The sequence below is a fragment of the Mastigoproctus giganteus genome, chromosome 12, assembly GCF_048544385.1.
Source record: "Mastigoproctus giganteus isolate SK-2022 chromosome 12, ASM4854438v1, whole genome shotgun sequence".
NCBI classification, from domain to species: Eukaryota; Metazoa; Arthropoda; class Arachnida; order Uropygi; family Thelyphonidae; genus Mastigoproctus; species Mastigoproctus giganteus.
The window spans coordinates 79,330,063-79,348,583 of NC_143586.1; the positions used below are offsets into that span (position 1 = coordinate 79,330,063).

The 18,521-nt window shown below is 37.3% G+C and overlaps 1 protein-coding gene across 2 annotated transcripts in view; it reads left to right on the top strand.

Moving 5' to 3' along the window:
- LOC150077216 (ras-related protein Rab-32-like) overlaps window positions 1-18,521 on the top strand; it is an 89,237-nt gene that overhangs the window by 25,252 nt on the left and 45,464 nt on the right. For both annotated transcript variants that reach the window (XM_090386555.1, XM_090386554.1), the window contains exon 2: window positions 3,361-3,489. In XM_090386555.1, the coding sequence (XP_090242681.1) occupies window positions 3,361-3,489 (129 nt within the window). The remainder of the gene's footprint in view (window positions 1-3,360; window positions 3,490-18,521) is intronic.

Sequence of the window (18,521 nt, forward strand, 5' to 3'; positions counted from 1 at the left end):
TTTAATTGAGTAGTCTTCTGCCCTGAGCTACTGATAAACAGAGCTAGAGCTCTGTGTCTTCAAATTTCTCATTTTGTCGATCTAATTTGGAAAAGGAGTACCTTAGTTTTTAAATGCCAGTACTCCTGAAGTGCAGCCAATGCATTACTGTTGTTTAGATAAAAGAGATTTACCAGCAATAGGTATTTATCTTTTGCTTGCATTACAGTGATCCTTGCTTGCTACTGTAGTTGCACCTGCTTTCATCATACCTGACATGGGAAGTACACAATCATTTCATCTTAAATTATAGGAGAAAACCTCCTACCTTTTTAGTAGGACTGTTAATCTCTCAACACTCAATCGCGAATGATTATAATATGAACCTACCACCTGTGCATAGTCATAAATAAATCAAATTAAAATAGCTATTAATTAAAATAATCATTCCTTCAACTCTCATATCATGTCAAATGAACTGGAAAGACGGCGGCCACCAACCTCCAAAAAACCAACCAACATCAAATGACACCATGAGAATTGAAAAAAAAATTGTCACAAAAACCTAAAAACTGATGAAACGAATAAATATCCATTAATTCATACATAAATTAAACTTTAAAACTTCTTTTCATTTTTTAACTTCTATTTAAGAGACCACCTTATTCGGTTTGTTACCGTGTTCATAAGAAGTACAAAGGGTTTTTGTACTTTTTTGTGAACAAGAAACACAAAAAGTACAGAAGACTTTTGTACTTCTTGTGAACACGGTAACAAACCGAATAAAGAGGTCTCTTAAAAGGAGTTAAAAAATGGTTGTAAAGTTTAATTTGTGTGAATTAATAGATATTTATTTGTTTTGTCGTTTTTAGTGGATATATTCACAGTGGATATTTGAGAAGTAGAAGCTGTCTATGCAGGGCAACGTTTCTTAAGCTGAAAGTTAGGAATGCAATATGCTATCATCAGCAAAACTGTGAATCAAATTTCCAGTCAGTGGAAGGTCATTAATATACAAGAGGAAAAGAGAGAAAGAACTGAACCTTGGGGATAGCCAGCATTAGTAGAGAAGTTGGAAGACAACCATCTACTATCACTTGAAGCAGTCAGAGAGAAAAACTAGATACCCAATTGCAAAAAACAGTGGCAATCCACAGGATGGAAACATTTTTTTTCTATTATTTGGAAAATCTTTATGCCAAACACTATCAGAACACTTTGAAATGTCAAGAGCAACTGCTTGAGTTTCACTAAACTTAACTTTTCAATTCAATTTGTCTGTAGATCTGTAACAGAAGCCAAAATATCACCAGTGGCTCGACACTGATGGAAACCATGTTTGCAATCATTGATCAGGTGGAAAGTTTAGGATATGGTGGTTAATGGATTTCTCCCTTTCTTTGGAAAGAGTAAAGTGAAATGGCATGATAATTGGAAGGGAGCAATCCCCCTTTTTAGGAACTGCTGGATGTGAGCAAATTTCCAATCTGAAAGAAAAATACCAGTGAAATAAAGTGTAAAAATATGACACAGGACAGGAGTAAGCTCAGAAGTACAGGTTTTGAGAACAAGTGGAGAAATACCAACATGAACTGGAGCTTTCTTCCCATCAAAATTGTTCTGATATTCTTTTTATGGAAGACCTATGGTAGGAGAAAACTGGAATGGTAGGAGATTGTTTACCTAAATCTTTAATGTAAGACTTAGAAAAAAAGTAGGATGCTAGTAAGTCAGTTTTATGTTTTGTTGAGGTGGCAATAGAACCATCAGGTTTTAACAGTCAATATAGATGAGCAAAAGTTGTAGCCAGTGGAGCTTTTGTAAGAGACCAGAATGCTTGATTATCGTTTGGACAAGAAAAATGTTTTTGAATAGAAACTAGATTTTGAACAGGCTTTTTGAAAGAGCCTGTTCAAAATCTGGTATGGACTAATTAATAATTTTTGCAAGTGTTGCAAGCTTAATGAAGGCAGAAAACGAACCTGGGGATTTGAATGAGATCCAATTGCGATATACGTGTTTTTTTTTTTTTTTTTATCTTGAATAGCCTTAGAAGCTTATTGAAAAGCTAAGGTATAGATAAAAAATGAGATTTTGATGTCAAGTGCAGAATAAAGGATTTAATCTCTACAAGAATAATTTCATTGACATCAGCCAAGATTTAAAATAGTAATCCAACCAAGGAAAAGAAAATAGAAAGCTAACAGAGCATTTTGTTTGACATTCTTGTAATGCCAAACAATAAGAGGCTGAGAACAGCTGCTAGAGAAAGGACCATTCATCTTGGCCATATACTTTGAAAGGTTGTTTGTAAGAAAAAGATCAACAGTATTGGGTGTGTAGTTAGAATTTTTTGGTATTCTGGTGGGTGAACGAACAATCTGGACGAGGTCATTAGTAATTGCAAAAGCCTCAGCTTTTCAACCAGCTGAATCCATCACTCTCTTTGCATCTGTTTTCTAGTCACATTTAAAATGTGACTAGAAAACAAAGCCAATGTGGAGTTGTGAATATTAAAATTAGGAAAGTTGGTCTGGAAAACTTTGTTTCAAAGGAAGGAAGGCAAAGAGTTCAGTGATTAGAAGAGTTTGGAGAAGAATAGAGGTAGCAGATGAATCCACAGAATGGGACATAGAAACTTAAGCCAGAGAAGATGGAAAAGAGGAAATTCCAAAGTAAGTCTTTGATAGGTAATATCAAGGCCAATGTATGCACAAGTACCACCTTTGAAGTTGAAAGGAATTGTTTAGTGAATAATTAGTACAACTGAGATGAGCAGTGGTTGAGGCAGCTGTTAATTGGGATTCTGCCATAAAGGTAAGTGGGGCTTTGTCAAACTGCAGGTGGAAATGGACATCATTGAGATTGATAGCATTATGGGTATTCCTTCATTCATCAAGAGAGTACTTAGATCATCTAGATACTTTTTCCATCGTGCTTACTTCTTTTTATGTAATCACAATTAGCATTACTCTTTGTATTCTTGAATTCTACTATTGCTCTGTACAGTTTATTTGAAATAGGATTTTGAAATTGTATGTATAACTTTAGTATCAAACAACAATAATTACAGAATTGCATTTTTTTTTTTTTTTTTTTTTTGAGAAACTTTATTTTACTTTATACAAATAACAATGCATATCTTGTCATAAAACTGTATTTCTGGTAGTTTACAAGTTAGCTTGGGCTGTAAGTACATTTCTGGTAAACCAAGAAAATTTTTTTCTTTTTGGTTAATTACAAAAATGTTAACTACAAAATCATTTTGTAGTTAACATTGTTTGACACTAAACCCTTGAACTATATGCAATTTTTAGATTGATATAACTCTTCATAATGTATATTTGCATAATAAAAAATTTTGCATATTTCTCTATTTAGGCAGATCCATTGCCAATAAAGCGAGAGCATCTATACAAAATACTAGTGATTGGTGAATTGGGCACAGGGAAAACTAGCATTATTAAACGTTATGTTCACCAGTTCTTCTCGCAGCATTATAGAGCAACAGTATCCTTTATGTATAAGAAAATAAAGTGTCTGTTATTTATTAGTTAACAGTATTTTTGCATTTCTCTATTTCCATGTTGGTAAATATACTTAAAAGTTGCCAGCATGAAAGTTGGAGGATAACGCTACATGTATAATTCATAAAAATTACAAATTATAGTGAAATTGAAATAAAGAAATTGTGCTAAGAATGTTTTGGTGTTGAAAATATGCAATATTTTAAAAGTTATTATTTTTATGTAGACTATTAACATTATTTATTAATATTAAATAAGTATTTTAATTCATGATATTTAATCAGACGAAAGCTGTATGGGCTAGGTAGTTAATATCTGTGTATATGTAATAGCATTTGGACTGTTTTGTTCTATTTAATACTTATGAAATCAACAGAATTTAAATTGCAGTAAATATTGCAGTGTCTTACTCTAAGTGGTGGCATTCTATATGGGGGATGATTGGGACTGATCATCCCAGTGAAAACCACATCATTCCAAACACTTCGAAGTCACAATAATTATTTTATATTATGAACAAGTTTGTTAAAGGTCAGAAATTTCTCCAGCACAAGATTAGAGCAATCCATTGAAAAACATACTTTTTGTATTTTGTCCAACAGTTATTTTTTACAGTCATGAATATTTAATTAATTTGATATTAACATCAAGCCAAAATATATTTGGTGCAGGCAAACAGCATTCCTTATTTCCTTAATCTCTTGTCTTGTTCCTGAACACCTGTCCTGTAATGTTTCAGGTTGTGCTTTTCTTTAGTAGTTTGTTTTACGCTACCTACAATTTTTGGTTTTAATATTGCCCTAACTAGATAATGAATTACAGTTGGGTGCTCTAAATGTTCTTGCATCCTTTATCATTTACCAACTTTGTTTAGGCTCTGGAATGATAAATTTGGTTTTCTATATTTTTGGAAGGCAATATCCATGTATACCTACAAATCAGTCTTATTGTTTGTGTTATGTGTGACAGAGTTGACAGTAGCAGGACATTAGGACACAGAAGATGATTGTGCATTTTCAATGCAAAGAGTGAGGAAATGAAATGTAAATTCAGCATTTTGATTAGAAAATCTTGAGTGCTTGTAAAAGTTGAGCTTAAATATTATTGTAAATTCCAAATTCTCCTTTTGCAACAAATAGTTTTATAAGGTCTATAATTCAGTGATATAGTATTTTAGAACCAGATTCCTAGCATTTAGATTAGAAATGTAAGAATACTTTTCAGTTAGCATATTAAAGTTTTTTTTTTTTTTTTTGTTTGGTCATTACTCTAAGGAAAAAATGAATCAATATTTCTTCATAGTATATTCTGTTGGTCCCTGGGAAGGTTTTGGGCAACTTCTGATTCTGTAGCCTCCTCCTCCTCCTACAGAAATCATCTGTATATAGTTTGAACCTCCAAACCTGGCAATCCATTATCCACACCATGGTTCATCTAAGCAGAGCACTGGGATTGATTGTGCAGGTTAGGGATTTCCCCTCAGAACCAAACATTTTTGCCCACTCCAACCATACTAGGAAAATATGTAAGATCATGAGGTTTTCTATTGTTATTCATGAACAAAGAACAAGGTTAATAACCAACTGATAACACTGGCCAAAATAATTTACCTCCACTGATATGTCAGTTAGCAATTAAGCTTAAAGCACAATTTCAAAAAATTCTTAATTTCACAATTTCTACGTATACAGGTATTTTGTGTTTACCCATAATATGTAAATCTTACAACAATTTAGGGAAGTAGATATGACACTGATCTTTTGTATTACCTGCAAATACGAGGAGATCATTTAATTCGCAGACTGGGGAGATCTTACCTTAATTGTTGTCATCGGAATTTTCTGTGAATTTCTCCTTCTTGAAATACTTTCCCTTGAACTTTACACACTTTTGCCATCGTACCCACACATTAAATGCTTCTTGCGAGCCATTTTTTGAAAGACTGCAAAGTGCTTCTGTTATGGCTCTGCGAGCATTGTAGTCAGACATGAAATGCTTGCCTTTCTGAGCTTTCTTCAGACGTGGAATCAGGAATAAATCGCATGAGGCTAAGTCCGGTGAATAAGGAGGGTGTGGCAAAACCTCTCCACCTATGGCAGTGATCATTGGCTGCACAATACTAGCTGTAAGCAGTGGGGCCTGGCATTGTCTGTATGGAGAAACCACACCAAACATTTCTTGACATGTCTCACAAATGGTGTGGCAAAGCTTGACTCTGAGAACCTCGGTATGTTTCCTTGCTCATTGTTGTTCCACAAGGCATAAAATGTGTAACAAGACTGCCTTTTACATCAGAAAACACAACCATTTTTTTGTCAGCTGAATGAGAAGCTTGAAATTTCTTAGGTCTTGATGAATCATAATGCTTCCACTCACTCAACTGTTATTTTGTTTTAGGATCATAGTGAAAAATCCAAATTTAATCACGTCACTACTTGATTTAACAAGTTTTGACCCTGTGTTTCAAAATGATCAGTAATTTCTTTGCACAAGTCTTCTCTGCTGCTTTTGTTCTGTAGTCAAATTGTGTGGAATCCAGGGGGCACAGATTCGTGACATTTTCAGGTATTTTTCACAATATCGTGAGCACTGCCATATGAAATGGACATTCTAACAACTAATTCACGAAGAGTAATTCTCCTGTCTTAATCAAAGATTTTCTGAGCTTTTGTGATTTTCTCAGGAGTTGAGGAGCAAGGCTGACCAGGTCTTAGGTCATCTGCAGCAGACGCACAGCCTTCACTGAATTGTTTGTGCCATTTAAATATGGCCATCCTACCAGTATACTAATTACCATCTCTTAATTGTTTCCAATGCATTTAAGCCCAGTCTGACACAGTAACAGATCACATATTGCTGTCCAGTCTGTATGTCCGACATGATACTTGCTTCAAAACAATCGTCAGTGACACAGGGCTAAAAAAACTCTTCATGCAATATTAGCTCAATAAGTACTGGCATGCACACAGTCTGCTCAGTAGCAATCAGAGAGAGCCTTTAGCAGCAGTTATGGAAAGTTTGCACGATAAACATAAAATCTTGCACCAGTGTCTTCAAATTAAATGATCATCCCTTGTAATATATTTGCATGTGTTTGTAGATGCCAGTAATGCTGCAGAGGGTTAACATGTACAACCTTGTTTGTCTGCCTCTTTCAGTAACAGCTAGACTTTTTTTTATTTATTTAGAGGCATATGATGCAAGAAAGCAAGCTTATGCAGCATCATCCAAAAAAAAAAAAAACCCTCCCATTTCATCTCTATTCATTCCAAATGCCTGTCCAGCTCAGCCTATAGCATCCACAACAAAAGATGGAAGCCTGTTCCACCAATCAACTACCCGCTGGCTAAAGGCAAATTTTTGCACATCCATTCTACAACTATCTTTCCTCAATTTGAAACTGTGCCCCCTCAGGTTCTTAGTCTGAGCAAGATGAAGAATCCCATCAGCATTCAGCTTGCTCAACCCATTCAAGGCCAAAGATTTTTAATAATCTACCTTTGCCTGCCTAACCTCCTTTTTGACTTGATTACAGACTAGTTTATACCTGCCCATGGCAGGTATAAACTAGTATTCTGTATTGTATTGTATTCTGTATTGCCTTTATATGCATCCCATACATTCTTCTCTGCCACTAGCCTCATTAATACATCTGATTCCATTTAGGCCTAAACAGTGAACAATATTTCTTAGTTGGAATGAAAAGCCTAGTAGCCTCCAAAATTAAGTCCCTGAAGGCTCTCCATTTAGAATTCACCGTTGGTAACATCATCAGTTGATCCCACTGTACAGAATTAAAAACTGTCTGAGACCCCTGTAGTCACATTTACGAAAGCAAGAGCCCTTACCTTGATGGTAGTTACTTTTTTTTTAAGTAATTTCCACATCAGTACATTGTGATCACTGTCGCCCAGTGGTTCCTTTATCTGCAAATTCGTAATGCACGAATAATCACTACTGATAATCAGATCAAGAGTATTACTCCCTCTGGTTGCCTCTCAAACATTTTGCTACAGAAAACAGTCATCCAATAGATCCACAAGTCTTGCTAGTGTGCGAGTGACCAACCCAAAAGTTCCAGTCAATATCTGGAAAGTTAAACTCCCATTATAAGACATTCTGATTTACTGGCCCACTATTTCTCTACACAACTGCTCATTATACTCATCAGATTCATTAGGCCTATAACACACACACACCTACTCATTTTTCCTTTCCCAGTGCTTATTTCACACCAAGCAGACTTAACACTGCATTATCCACCAACATCAAATGGATGCACTTCCTTAGATTTTGTTTAACAAACAGCATAACCCCTCTATCCTTCCTATACATATTGTACTCTGCAAATTCCAGTTCTGCACTGCTTATGTCTGTGTGACACCATGTCTCTGATATCCCAACAGTATCTGCCTTTTGATGTCTTGAGTAGCACTTCAAGCTCATCAAATTTATTAACTATAGTGCTAGCATTGTTGTACATGCAAGTATACATGCACCTGTTTCTACTCTTAGTTACTTTAACACAGCTCGTGTATTTACTTGTTCCACTGACTCTCAGCAGTCCTGGAAATTCCCATCGCCTTGCTTTCCAGGCTGCTGCTCAATTGCATTTCAACAGAAGTAGTGCAAGAATCACTTTTACCTCTGCCTGCAGCCACTGTTAACCTTTAAGTCTGTGTACCCCTCATGCTAGCAGTTTTCTGACCCACCTAACACTGCCTCAATAGCATTAGCAAATATTCTTGCACCCTTTCTATTTTAAGTGTCACCCATCCCTGTAGAAGCAGTCTCTCCTGTCAATAAGCACAGACCAGGCTGAAAAAAATTCTATCTCTTGAGCCTTGCACAATCTCTCCAGGGCCGAATTGATTGACAAGGCTCTCATCATATACTCCCTATCGTGTCTGGGCAGAATTACACACTTTCACATTGAACCCTAACTTCGAGACTTTTTTTCAACATTGACCTGTACTTGTTGAGTAAATCTGCAGATCTCTTAATGTCATTAGTTCCGACGTGTACAACAATATCACCCTTTGTGCCCTGAAAAGATATCTGATCTACAACATCGTCAACTTTTGCCCCTGGCAGACATAACCTGGTCCTGTTTCACCTATCCTTCTTACATAGTATATTCCCCGTCTCTCTGACAATAGAATCACCAACAATAACTAGTTCCTTTGGGACCAGTGCATTCTGCCTTGGAGGTTGCCTGATGCACAGGAGTGAGTTCTGTCGTTGAGCTGGGCAGCTGAGAGCCTGATGGGCCCCTCATATTAATTTCTTCAAGGGATTTCCCCTACTCCTCAAGCTCTCATAGACTCCCATCAGAATGCTGACTTGGCACCAATTTCTTGACATTCTAGACACCTAGCGCGCACACAAAAGCATCCTCCTCGGCTAGATCATGTCCTGTTTTAGAAAGGTCGGCAAACATTTCACATTTTGCGCTTTTTTTTGAGACTGTGATGCATTGGAGAATTGATCCCTTCGTTTCTCCCACAAGCCAGAGCACTCTTGCTAGTCTGTGATCTTTGCTTGGCAGCTCTAGTCTGGTCATGATTTCCACATTTAAATACAATTTAATTAATAATGAAATTTAATAAGATTAATATTTTTGATTAGTTGATAATACTATAATAAGCTAACAGATTCCTAATACAGTGCTTCGTATTATGCTATCTAATTTAACTTTATACCTTACGCTATCAGTTCAAGATATATATATATATATATATATATATGTTAAGCTATCTTATCGACTACGATATGGCGGCTAGTTCAATAATATTGGTGCCAACACTGGGAGTCCTAACTTCCAAAAATCGCTGATTAAATTCAAAATAAGAAGCTAATGAACATTACTAAACCTATTTAATATCTCCGTAAAACACAATTTACTATGTTAAATAACTAGATAGTATGAATCAGAGCTGAAATACTCAATATGTTCTACATTGATAATAATATTAGTAAATTAATAAGAGGAGTTTACCTCAATATAGTACGTGGAACACTTCCATATGATACCCTCCAGAAATTAAAATGGAAAAAACGAAAAAAATCGACAACTTACCGGTACTTTAAAGTAAAGTATAAATAATTAAATAATCAATTTAACACAATTCAAAACAATTAAAATTCAAATTAACGCAATTAAAAGAATCTAACGAAAATATTCAAAACGATTTTCCTTCCTGAAGCTGACAATGCTTTTCGACCGACTGTCATGATCACAGGAATGAAAATTACCGAATCAGGCTAAACCTGCAACTTAAATAGTGATTATATGTCTTTGCGCGTAAAGGTCCACGCATCGGAGATCAAATATGGCCGCCGAACATTAACAGAATTCTCGTGTAATTTAATTTCAACGGTTTCTGCAATTAATAGTCGCGTATAATTACGTTGAACGTTAAGTATTTTGGCCTCGTTAAATAAAAAAGTGTGTTTTTCGTTAATGGCATGAAAGGCTAATTCTGACGCTGCTGAACGAGAAGCACCAACTGAGGCTTCGTGTTGATTTACACGAATATTAAGAGAAAACCGCGTAGAACCCTGGTAAGACGAGTCGCAATCACCGCAAGAAATGTTGTATACTAGATCATTAATTTGTGTTGCGAACGTGGAAAGAACCGAGCGATTGTTCAGTATAGTGTGTAACTTCCGTATAGGCCTAGCTATAATTTTAAATTCGGTATCTTTAAAGAATCTGTTAAGCTGTTTGTGCCACTGTTCAACATATGGGACAGAAATAAAGTATTTTTTGCTATTGTTGATTGGTGTAGTATTTTTTTATCCTATCCTTAGCTTGTACCCTAATTCGATTTATTGTGTTAATGGGATAACCCCTGTTCAAGAATCTGCTAGTTAATATTTGTATTTCTGAGTCCAAAGCAGAATCCGTCGTTGAATATTTATAGGCATTTAGAAATTGATTAAAGATAATTGATCTTTTGTAGGTGAACGTTTTTTCCGTTTTAATTTCTGGAGGGTATCATACGGAAGTGTTCCACGTACTATATTGAGGTAAACTCCTCTTATTAATTTACTAATATGTTAAATAACGAAGAATATGTTAAGAATTAAAAAATACTTATCCCTTTACAGCAGCCAAAAATCCCCCATCCGTACTGTTCTGTGATCCCAGTTTATACTGAACAGATTAAGAATATAACAGACTAGTTTTACCCACTCCTATCTGCTCAGAGCTGATTCTCCATCTCGGTGCTCTGATTGTGAAACAGTGCTAACAATTCAACATATTCTACTTGATTGCCCTAACTTTACATGAGAACGTCAAATCACTTTTAAATCCTCCAAAGCAGGGATCACATTTTCATTACGGACAATATTGTCAGATCTAATATATCCAAAGTTTTCCAGTTTCTGAAACGTATAAATTACTATAATTTAATATAAAAATCATAACAAAAGACATCAGTGAATAAATCATAAGTTTTTATGCACTGTAGCCATAGAAGCTGATGTGCCAGTAAAATATCCAAACCACCAACTGATACCAGGTCCTCTGAAATCATGGGATAAAGGAAGCATTGATGAATATAGCAAGGATTCTTATGTTGCCAATTTTACTGGACCATCTACTTCAACAGGTTTGGATTATCAACCAGAAAATTATATCTTACTGCATTTAAGTAAGAAGGGTTGAAAGACAGTTCATGGTTTAAACTTATCTAAAGGGCTAGCAGAACTCCTTGGTTCTAGGTCACAGTGGAAGTTACCCGACACTGGAAATCTAAAATTCCATTATATTGAAATATCAGTGTTTTCAAATATTTTTCTATGGAAGACAGTTTCTGAATGAACTGTTCATTGAAAACCCTGGTGTTTTATTTGGTTGGCTCATGTTCTTAGAGTCAAAAGATGCAGGAAACAAGCTTACATAGCATAAAAAGAAAAAAAGCTATCCACCTCATTTGCTCATCCTTTTAACAACTTATCTAATTCTTCCTTAAAATGACTCACCTTTTACAACACCAGACTGAAGATTATTCCAACAATCAATCATTCTGTCCGAAACTAAATTTTCTTACATCTATCCTAAAACCATCTTTTTTTTTTTTTTTTTTCCTTTCAATTTAAATTTGTCTGTGTGTATTGTCTGGGCAAGAGTTAGGATGCCATCTACATTTATTTTACTCAATCCATTTAAGGCTTTAAATACATCTTAGGTCTCCCCCCCACCACCACCACAGTGGCTAGGTTCCAGATTCTGCATATCCTTAAAATGAGACTTTTATACCTTGTATGCAGTATCAGGGTGCAGCCTAACTATTGTCTTACAATGGGACAGCCACCTCTCTGTTCCTGCTGTCAAAATTCTTTTATATCATTGACCCCATGAGCTGTTCTAGCAGTCTGTCTACACTACTCAGAAAACTTATGTCAGACTGTACAATTACCCCAAGTCTCTTCTAGCTTCAGTGTGGTACCACCTATTTGTCAAAACCTCAGTTGCCACTTCTCAGCCATTTAGCTAAGTTTTCTAGGTCAGAAGTTATATACCTTGCTTGCTGTCATTAACCACCCTGCTAGCCTTCCACAAATTTGAATGTTAAACTTGATATGTCTTCATCAATAAATATTGCAAATGAGCCCAGCACTGAACTATGAAGGACTCCACTAATAATATTAATCCAAGAAGGGCAGTGCCCATTAATAACCACTCTGCCTTCTGCCACTCATCCATCAATTTATATGTAGCAGCAACTAACTTGCTCCTAATGCCACACTGTTCCAATTTGTGGAACAGTTTCAAAAGCTTTTCTGAAATTATTATTATGGTTGTTATATTATTTCTCCCTGATGAGTGGGTTCTCCAGTGACAAGTACTTGCACCATGTGCAGGTGCACAGGCTGGTTGTTATATCCAGCATTATTGTTGGTTGAGGAACTCTGACTAACTTGCAGGTGTTCAGGATTGCTACTTTCTGGAGTTCCTTGTAGGTGTTTTGTGGGAGACCTATTGCTACTAGGCTCTTGTGTAGTCTTTGGCAACATAACATACCAGCAGTTGACCTGATGATCAGGATGGTCATTACTCGTTGCATATGCCACATATCTTTGACCTCCTGTCTTAGGTCTTATTATTATAAAAAAAAAAAAAAAAAAAAAAAACACCTTTTCTCCTTTATGGGGTTTTTTCTTCCCCGAGACAGGTATTGGGACCAAATGCATGGGTTAGTTGGGTGTGTCTGGTTACTATTATTATTAACTCTCTCTTACAGGTGTTCAGGATTGCTGCTTTCTGGAGTTCTATGTAAGTGTTCTATGGGAGACTTATTGCTGCTAGGTTCTTATGGAGGCTCTTTGGCACTATGCCAGTGGTTGACACTGTGATTGGGATGGTCATTGCTTGTTCCATATGAAACATATCTTTGACTCCCTGTCTTAGGTCTGAGTACTTCTTGATCTTTTCATTATGTTTTCTGGAGATTGGCCACCACCATGTCAATCTGGTAGGTAGCCATTTCCTTCTTGTCGATGAGGGTCATGTCGAGTCTGTTGTATAGAATCACCTTGTCCGTTATTATGGCACTGTCCCACTATAGTGTGCGAGTAGAGGCCTCTAGTATGAACTGAGGCTTGTACTTGTAATACGGTAAACCTTCTCTGATCAGATGGTATTATTGCACTAGCTTCTGATGTATTATCCTGGATACCTGGTTGTGTCTGGGAGTATACTCCATCTGGGTGATCACCCTGCATTCTACAGTGATGTGCTGGATTGTTTCTAGGGCCAGGTGGTATCACTTACTTGTATAATTTGTTACTCTGCGGTTCTTGGCAAAGTAGTTACTGGTGTTGATTACCTGATCTTGGATAGCAAGCATGAATCCTTCGATCTCGGGGGAAGAGCTTTCCTTTCATGAGCCAAGATTTGGAAGCCATCTTATTGATGTAGTCTTGACAGAGGTTATTGTAGTGTTGACCATGGAATCTTTGTCTTTGTTTCTTTTGTGTTGAGGGTGGTCTCCTTGTTGAGTGTTGTGTGCTATTTGTCTGTCTTCTTATGGCTTGAGGCGCCTCTGTAGCCAGGTGGGAAGGAGCAGCAGTGCGTAGTGCACACTTCTTGATTAGACGGGGTTGAAACCCGGGGTTCAACCCCGGTCTAATCACCACCAAATATGGAGGATGCGGAAAGGTCAGGAAATGATCACCGCATATCTCGGAGCAATATGGCCTTAGTTGCTAATGCTCCTAAAAACCAAATAACAAACAAACAAATCTTATGGCTTGATAGATTGGTGCTGTGTTCTTAATTGCTTTCTTTTCTTGTTCAGTGAGGTCAGCCTCTTGATGACTGACTTGAGGTGGTGGTGGTGGTGTTCGCTCTTGGTTATTATTACCTGGTTGATCTCAATTTCCTCTAGTTTGGTGTTGGTCCAATCTGTCATCCTGAAGGAGTACTGGGACTGAGTAAGTTTATAGCTGTGACCTTGTTCCCACCATTCAGCTGTGATTTTAGTAGGCTTCTCATTCTTTGATGGTATTTCTCAGTCAGGCAGGCTTTCATCTCCTTGTGTTCTAACTGGTGGGCCGGTATCATCCCCAGATATGTGTATCTCTTTCTCTGTTGTGGCTTCAATCTCTTCACTGGTCTTCAACTGGTAGTTTAGATTGACTAGATGTCTTTGATGTAATCCATGGGTCTTACATTTGTCTAGGCCAAATTGCATACCAATGTCAGTGCTGAACTCTTTTGTGATCCAGAGTAGCTATTGATTCTCACTTGTGACATAAAGTTTGATCTATGTACATCAGGGGGAGGGAGAGAGGTTTCTTCCTCCCTTCTTTTAGGGTATATCTGTACTTGCTGTTATTGAGCATGGTGGACAATGGGTTGAGTGCTAGACAGAATCATAATGGGCTCAGGGCATCTCCCCGGAAGATTCCTCTTCTGATGGTATCAGTCTGGTCATGATGTTTTCAACTTGGTGGTGGTCCTCCATTTTGCCATTGTTGCTTCTAGGAAGTGTGTCAGTGTCAGGTTCACTTTGTAGATCTTCAGTGTATCTTTTTATCAGCGAACTTTGGGGTAGGGAGTTGAAGGCCTTGCAGTAGCCAATGTAGGCCATGTGCAGGTTGTAGTGCTTTTTGTAGACTTACTCCATATCTGCAGCATCAGTAGTCGATTGCTCCTTGTATCTTTGCACATCTGCTTACATCCCTTTTGCTGCTTAGCCGTGATGTTCTGGCTCTTCAAGTAGTCTGATATCTTAGTTATGCTGCAGCTGGTCAGGATCTTATACATTATTGGAAGATGGGTGATCATTCTGTACTTTGCACCAGGTTTGTGGTGTCTGTCTTTAGCCTTCAGATAGGCAATTCCTTGAGTCAGATACCCTGGGATTGTCAGGGTGTGTTATGTGAGTGAACTGCTTCACTATGTGCACAGCTGAACTTCTTGTACCAGTAGTTGTGGATGTTATCTATTCCTGGTGTTCACCAGTTGTGGGACTTTCTGATAGACTGATGTACTTCTTCTTCCAAGATTCCCATTCTGTCATATCTTGTACATCCTTGATTTTATTCCTTTCTACAATTATCCAGGGGGCATGGCCTTTATGGCTAACTTTGCTGCTCCACAGATTACCAGAGAACTTGAGTGCCTTCTTGTTGGGGTGGGGGTCTATTGCCTTCCTTCTCCTCTTGTACAATTTTCCTGTAGAAAGTGCTATGGTTTCAATCAAGTATCCTGTTGTCTGTTTTCTTCTGGGCACTTTCCCCTGTAATGGCAGTCTCTTTCTGAGTGCCAGGAGTTTCTGCTTGAGGGTATTAAGGTATTCTTTGAACTTTGATTATAGATATCATGTTTGCTGTGGATGTTGTCCTTTCTTGAGAATGTCTTTTACTTTTTCTATTCATCTTCTTACTTCTGTTACCCTGTTGGTACTAGTTCAGCTGGCTTATCTTCTCTGCTGATGGTTCCTTGTCATTATATTTTGTATTATGTTGTTCTGTAGTTTCCCTTCCATTCATACCCTGGCTGCTATAGCGGCACAGTACGTGGCTGTGCAGATGGTGTCTAGTTGTTACTTTGTTGTTGTTAAGATAATCTGGTATTATTTGCCAATTGAGGTTGATCTTGCCACAATTCTGTTGGGTCTCTGATTTGGTATGGTGTAGTTCTTTGTGTGAGGTCCATTCCCTTCAATTCTGCTAGGGCTTTCTTCCACTCTTCTATGATGGATATCAAGAGCTTGTCTGTTTCCACTCCAGCTTCTCTGGTTGTAATTCTTGTACTTCCTCTAGTTCTGTTTCTGTTGTGTCCATATTTATTGTTTGTAATTAGCTACTCACATTCTGCTTGATTTTTCTCCAAGATTGCAGGAGCTATCAGGTTCTTGATGATGTTGCATCTCTGGGCTGCTATTTGCTTTTTGGTGACCTGAACAATCAGGAACTGCCCCAACCACTTGGAGCAGTTCCTGATTGTTGACAACAAGCAGTTCCTGACAGACATGACAACCAACAACATCCTGTATGTTGGTTGTCATGTCTGTCTCTAGCTTTGTTACTTTGTAGTATGTTCGCATAATGAATGTATTCATTTCTGTGTCCCACTTCATGTATCGGCTTCTTCCTTCCTGGGTGGTCATTAGTTCAGTTGTGTAAGAAGCACTTCCAGTTGTCATGTCTGTCTCTAGCTTCGTTACTTTGTAGTATGTTCGCATGATGAATGAATTCATTTCTATGTCCCACTTCATGTGTTGGCTTCTTCCTTCTTGGGTGGTCACTAGTTTGGTTGCGTAAGCAGCACTTCCAGTTGTGGTAATCATATGGGAGACAGCACCACTCTCCCCACTGTTATTATTAATTTTAGTAGTGGTGGCAAATGATACAAGATTATGAAGCACCAACCAAAAAAAAAACCTTCCTACATCACCTGCCCATTTCCTCCAATAATTTGTGTAGTTATTTTAATTTATGCCCCTCTCCTCGTGTGCAGTCTGAGCAACAGAAGATTGTCATCAGCATTGAGTTTGCTCAGTCCATTCAAAGCCTTATACAGCTCAGTCAGATCATGTCACAGGTGCCTAGTCTCCATTTTCAGAACTGAAGCCTTTCTTGTTAAGACCACCCTTTTGTTCCCTTCACTGACCTTGTTACCCCTTCTCTGCACCTATTCCAGCAGATATACATCCTTTCCTAAAATGAGCCTCCAGACCTGTATTCAAAATGGCTTAACCATTTCCTTTGTACAATGGGATAATCACCTCCTTATCCCTCCTATTCATATCTGAGTGCACAGTTACTCCCCTGGGGGGTTTGGCCTTCAAAGGGTCCTGTGGCTAAGTGGCCGTAGCAACAACATACCAACACTACACTATGCAGACCACACAATAAACTTACTCTCTCTCTCTTTCTGGCCTTTACAGAATTTTGTTCTGTGACACATTGTATACTACACAAAACTAGGGGAGATTTCCAGTGCTGCATGTTGTGTAATGCTATAGATCATGTCCTTTCTGTACTGCGGAGTTTGGGAGGGAAGCCCCGATGCTGTTTGACTTGTAACTGTCTTTTCTGTACATATTGTACTCCTTATATTCAAACTTTGCATCCTCTTTGTCTAAATGACACCACGTCTCTTATCTTCACGATGTCTGCATTTGATGACTTAATCAGTACTTGAAATTCATCAAATTTGTTTACTGTATTAGTGTGAATACACCTGTACTTACTCTTAATTACCATAACACAGCCCATGTATTTACTTGTTCCAATGATAATGATCAATAACAGTGCTTTCCATGCTGCTGCATGTTTCAATAAAAGCAGTGCAAGAATCACTTTGATTTCCCACCTCTGTCTGCGGCTCTGTTAGTCTGTTATTCTACTGAAGCTATCAATTTTCGACCTACCTAACACTGCCTCAATAGCATCAGTGAATATTCTTGCAAAGTCTCTTCAGGGCTGAATTGATTGACAAAGTTCTCAACATGTACTTCCTCCTATCTTGTCTGGGCAGGATTGCAGACAAGTTTAGAATCTAAGTATACAATATCAGGATTATTTTTTGCATCCAGTTGCTTCGTTACTGTGTCATAGTGCCAATCATATTGGTCAGGCAAGATTTTCCCTTAATGAATCCATAGTGTTATTTGTCTTATATAACTCCATTCCTTTTCAAGAAGCCTCTGCATTACTTCTTTGATCACTGACTCCATTATTTTCCACTGGAACAGATATCAAGATTAAAGGCCTATAATTACTTGCTTCTCTCTTTGATTCCCCCTTAATTGAATAGCAGAGATATTTGCACATCTCCATAGGAACCTCTCTGAATCCAAGGATGTTCTCATAATTATGGTCTCTTATCCAGTGGTTCCTCATAATCAGCCTTGGCCTCCCAAACCTTATGTCTGGTACTATCACAGATCAATTTGTAGCTGTTTTTGACTTCATACTTTTCATTGCTATAACTTTCCCATACTCTTTTTCTGCTCTGTTAAGATGGCCAACTCATATTAATCCATCTTGGCATCCTCCTTGTGTTTATTTTCTTAATGATATCTATGCATTGATGGCTTCTGTGATTATTGTTTAAGAGTATTCCATAATTGTAATGTATTTTCCCCCACTTTGCACTCTATCTAATTAATAGAGGCTGTGGAGTCTCCTTTTCTGAAATTAAAACCCATGCTTTAACTATTACATCTTTCTTTGTCTTCCAACTAACTGTGTAATCACTACCTGCTAATGGTTCTGTACTTTAAGCCCTGCAATGTCATCTGATTCGTAAGTAATGATGAGGTCAAGAATATTTTTTTTATATTATATTTTTTTATTATATTATTTTATATTTTTGCTTCTAGTATTTTCATGTGCTGATGGAAGATTACTGCTGGTTTTTTAAGGAGGAAAGCAGAATGACTTATAAGAAACTTTGACTGACAAACATTTCTGAGGAAATAATGTATGCAGTACATCTTTTTTTTTTAAGTACTTTAAAATGAATGAATGACTCATTTTTACAATATC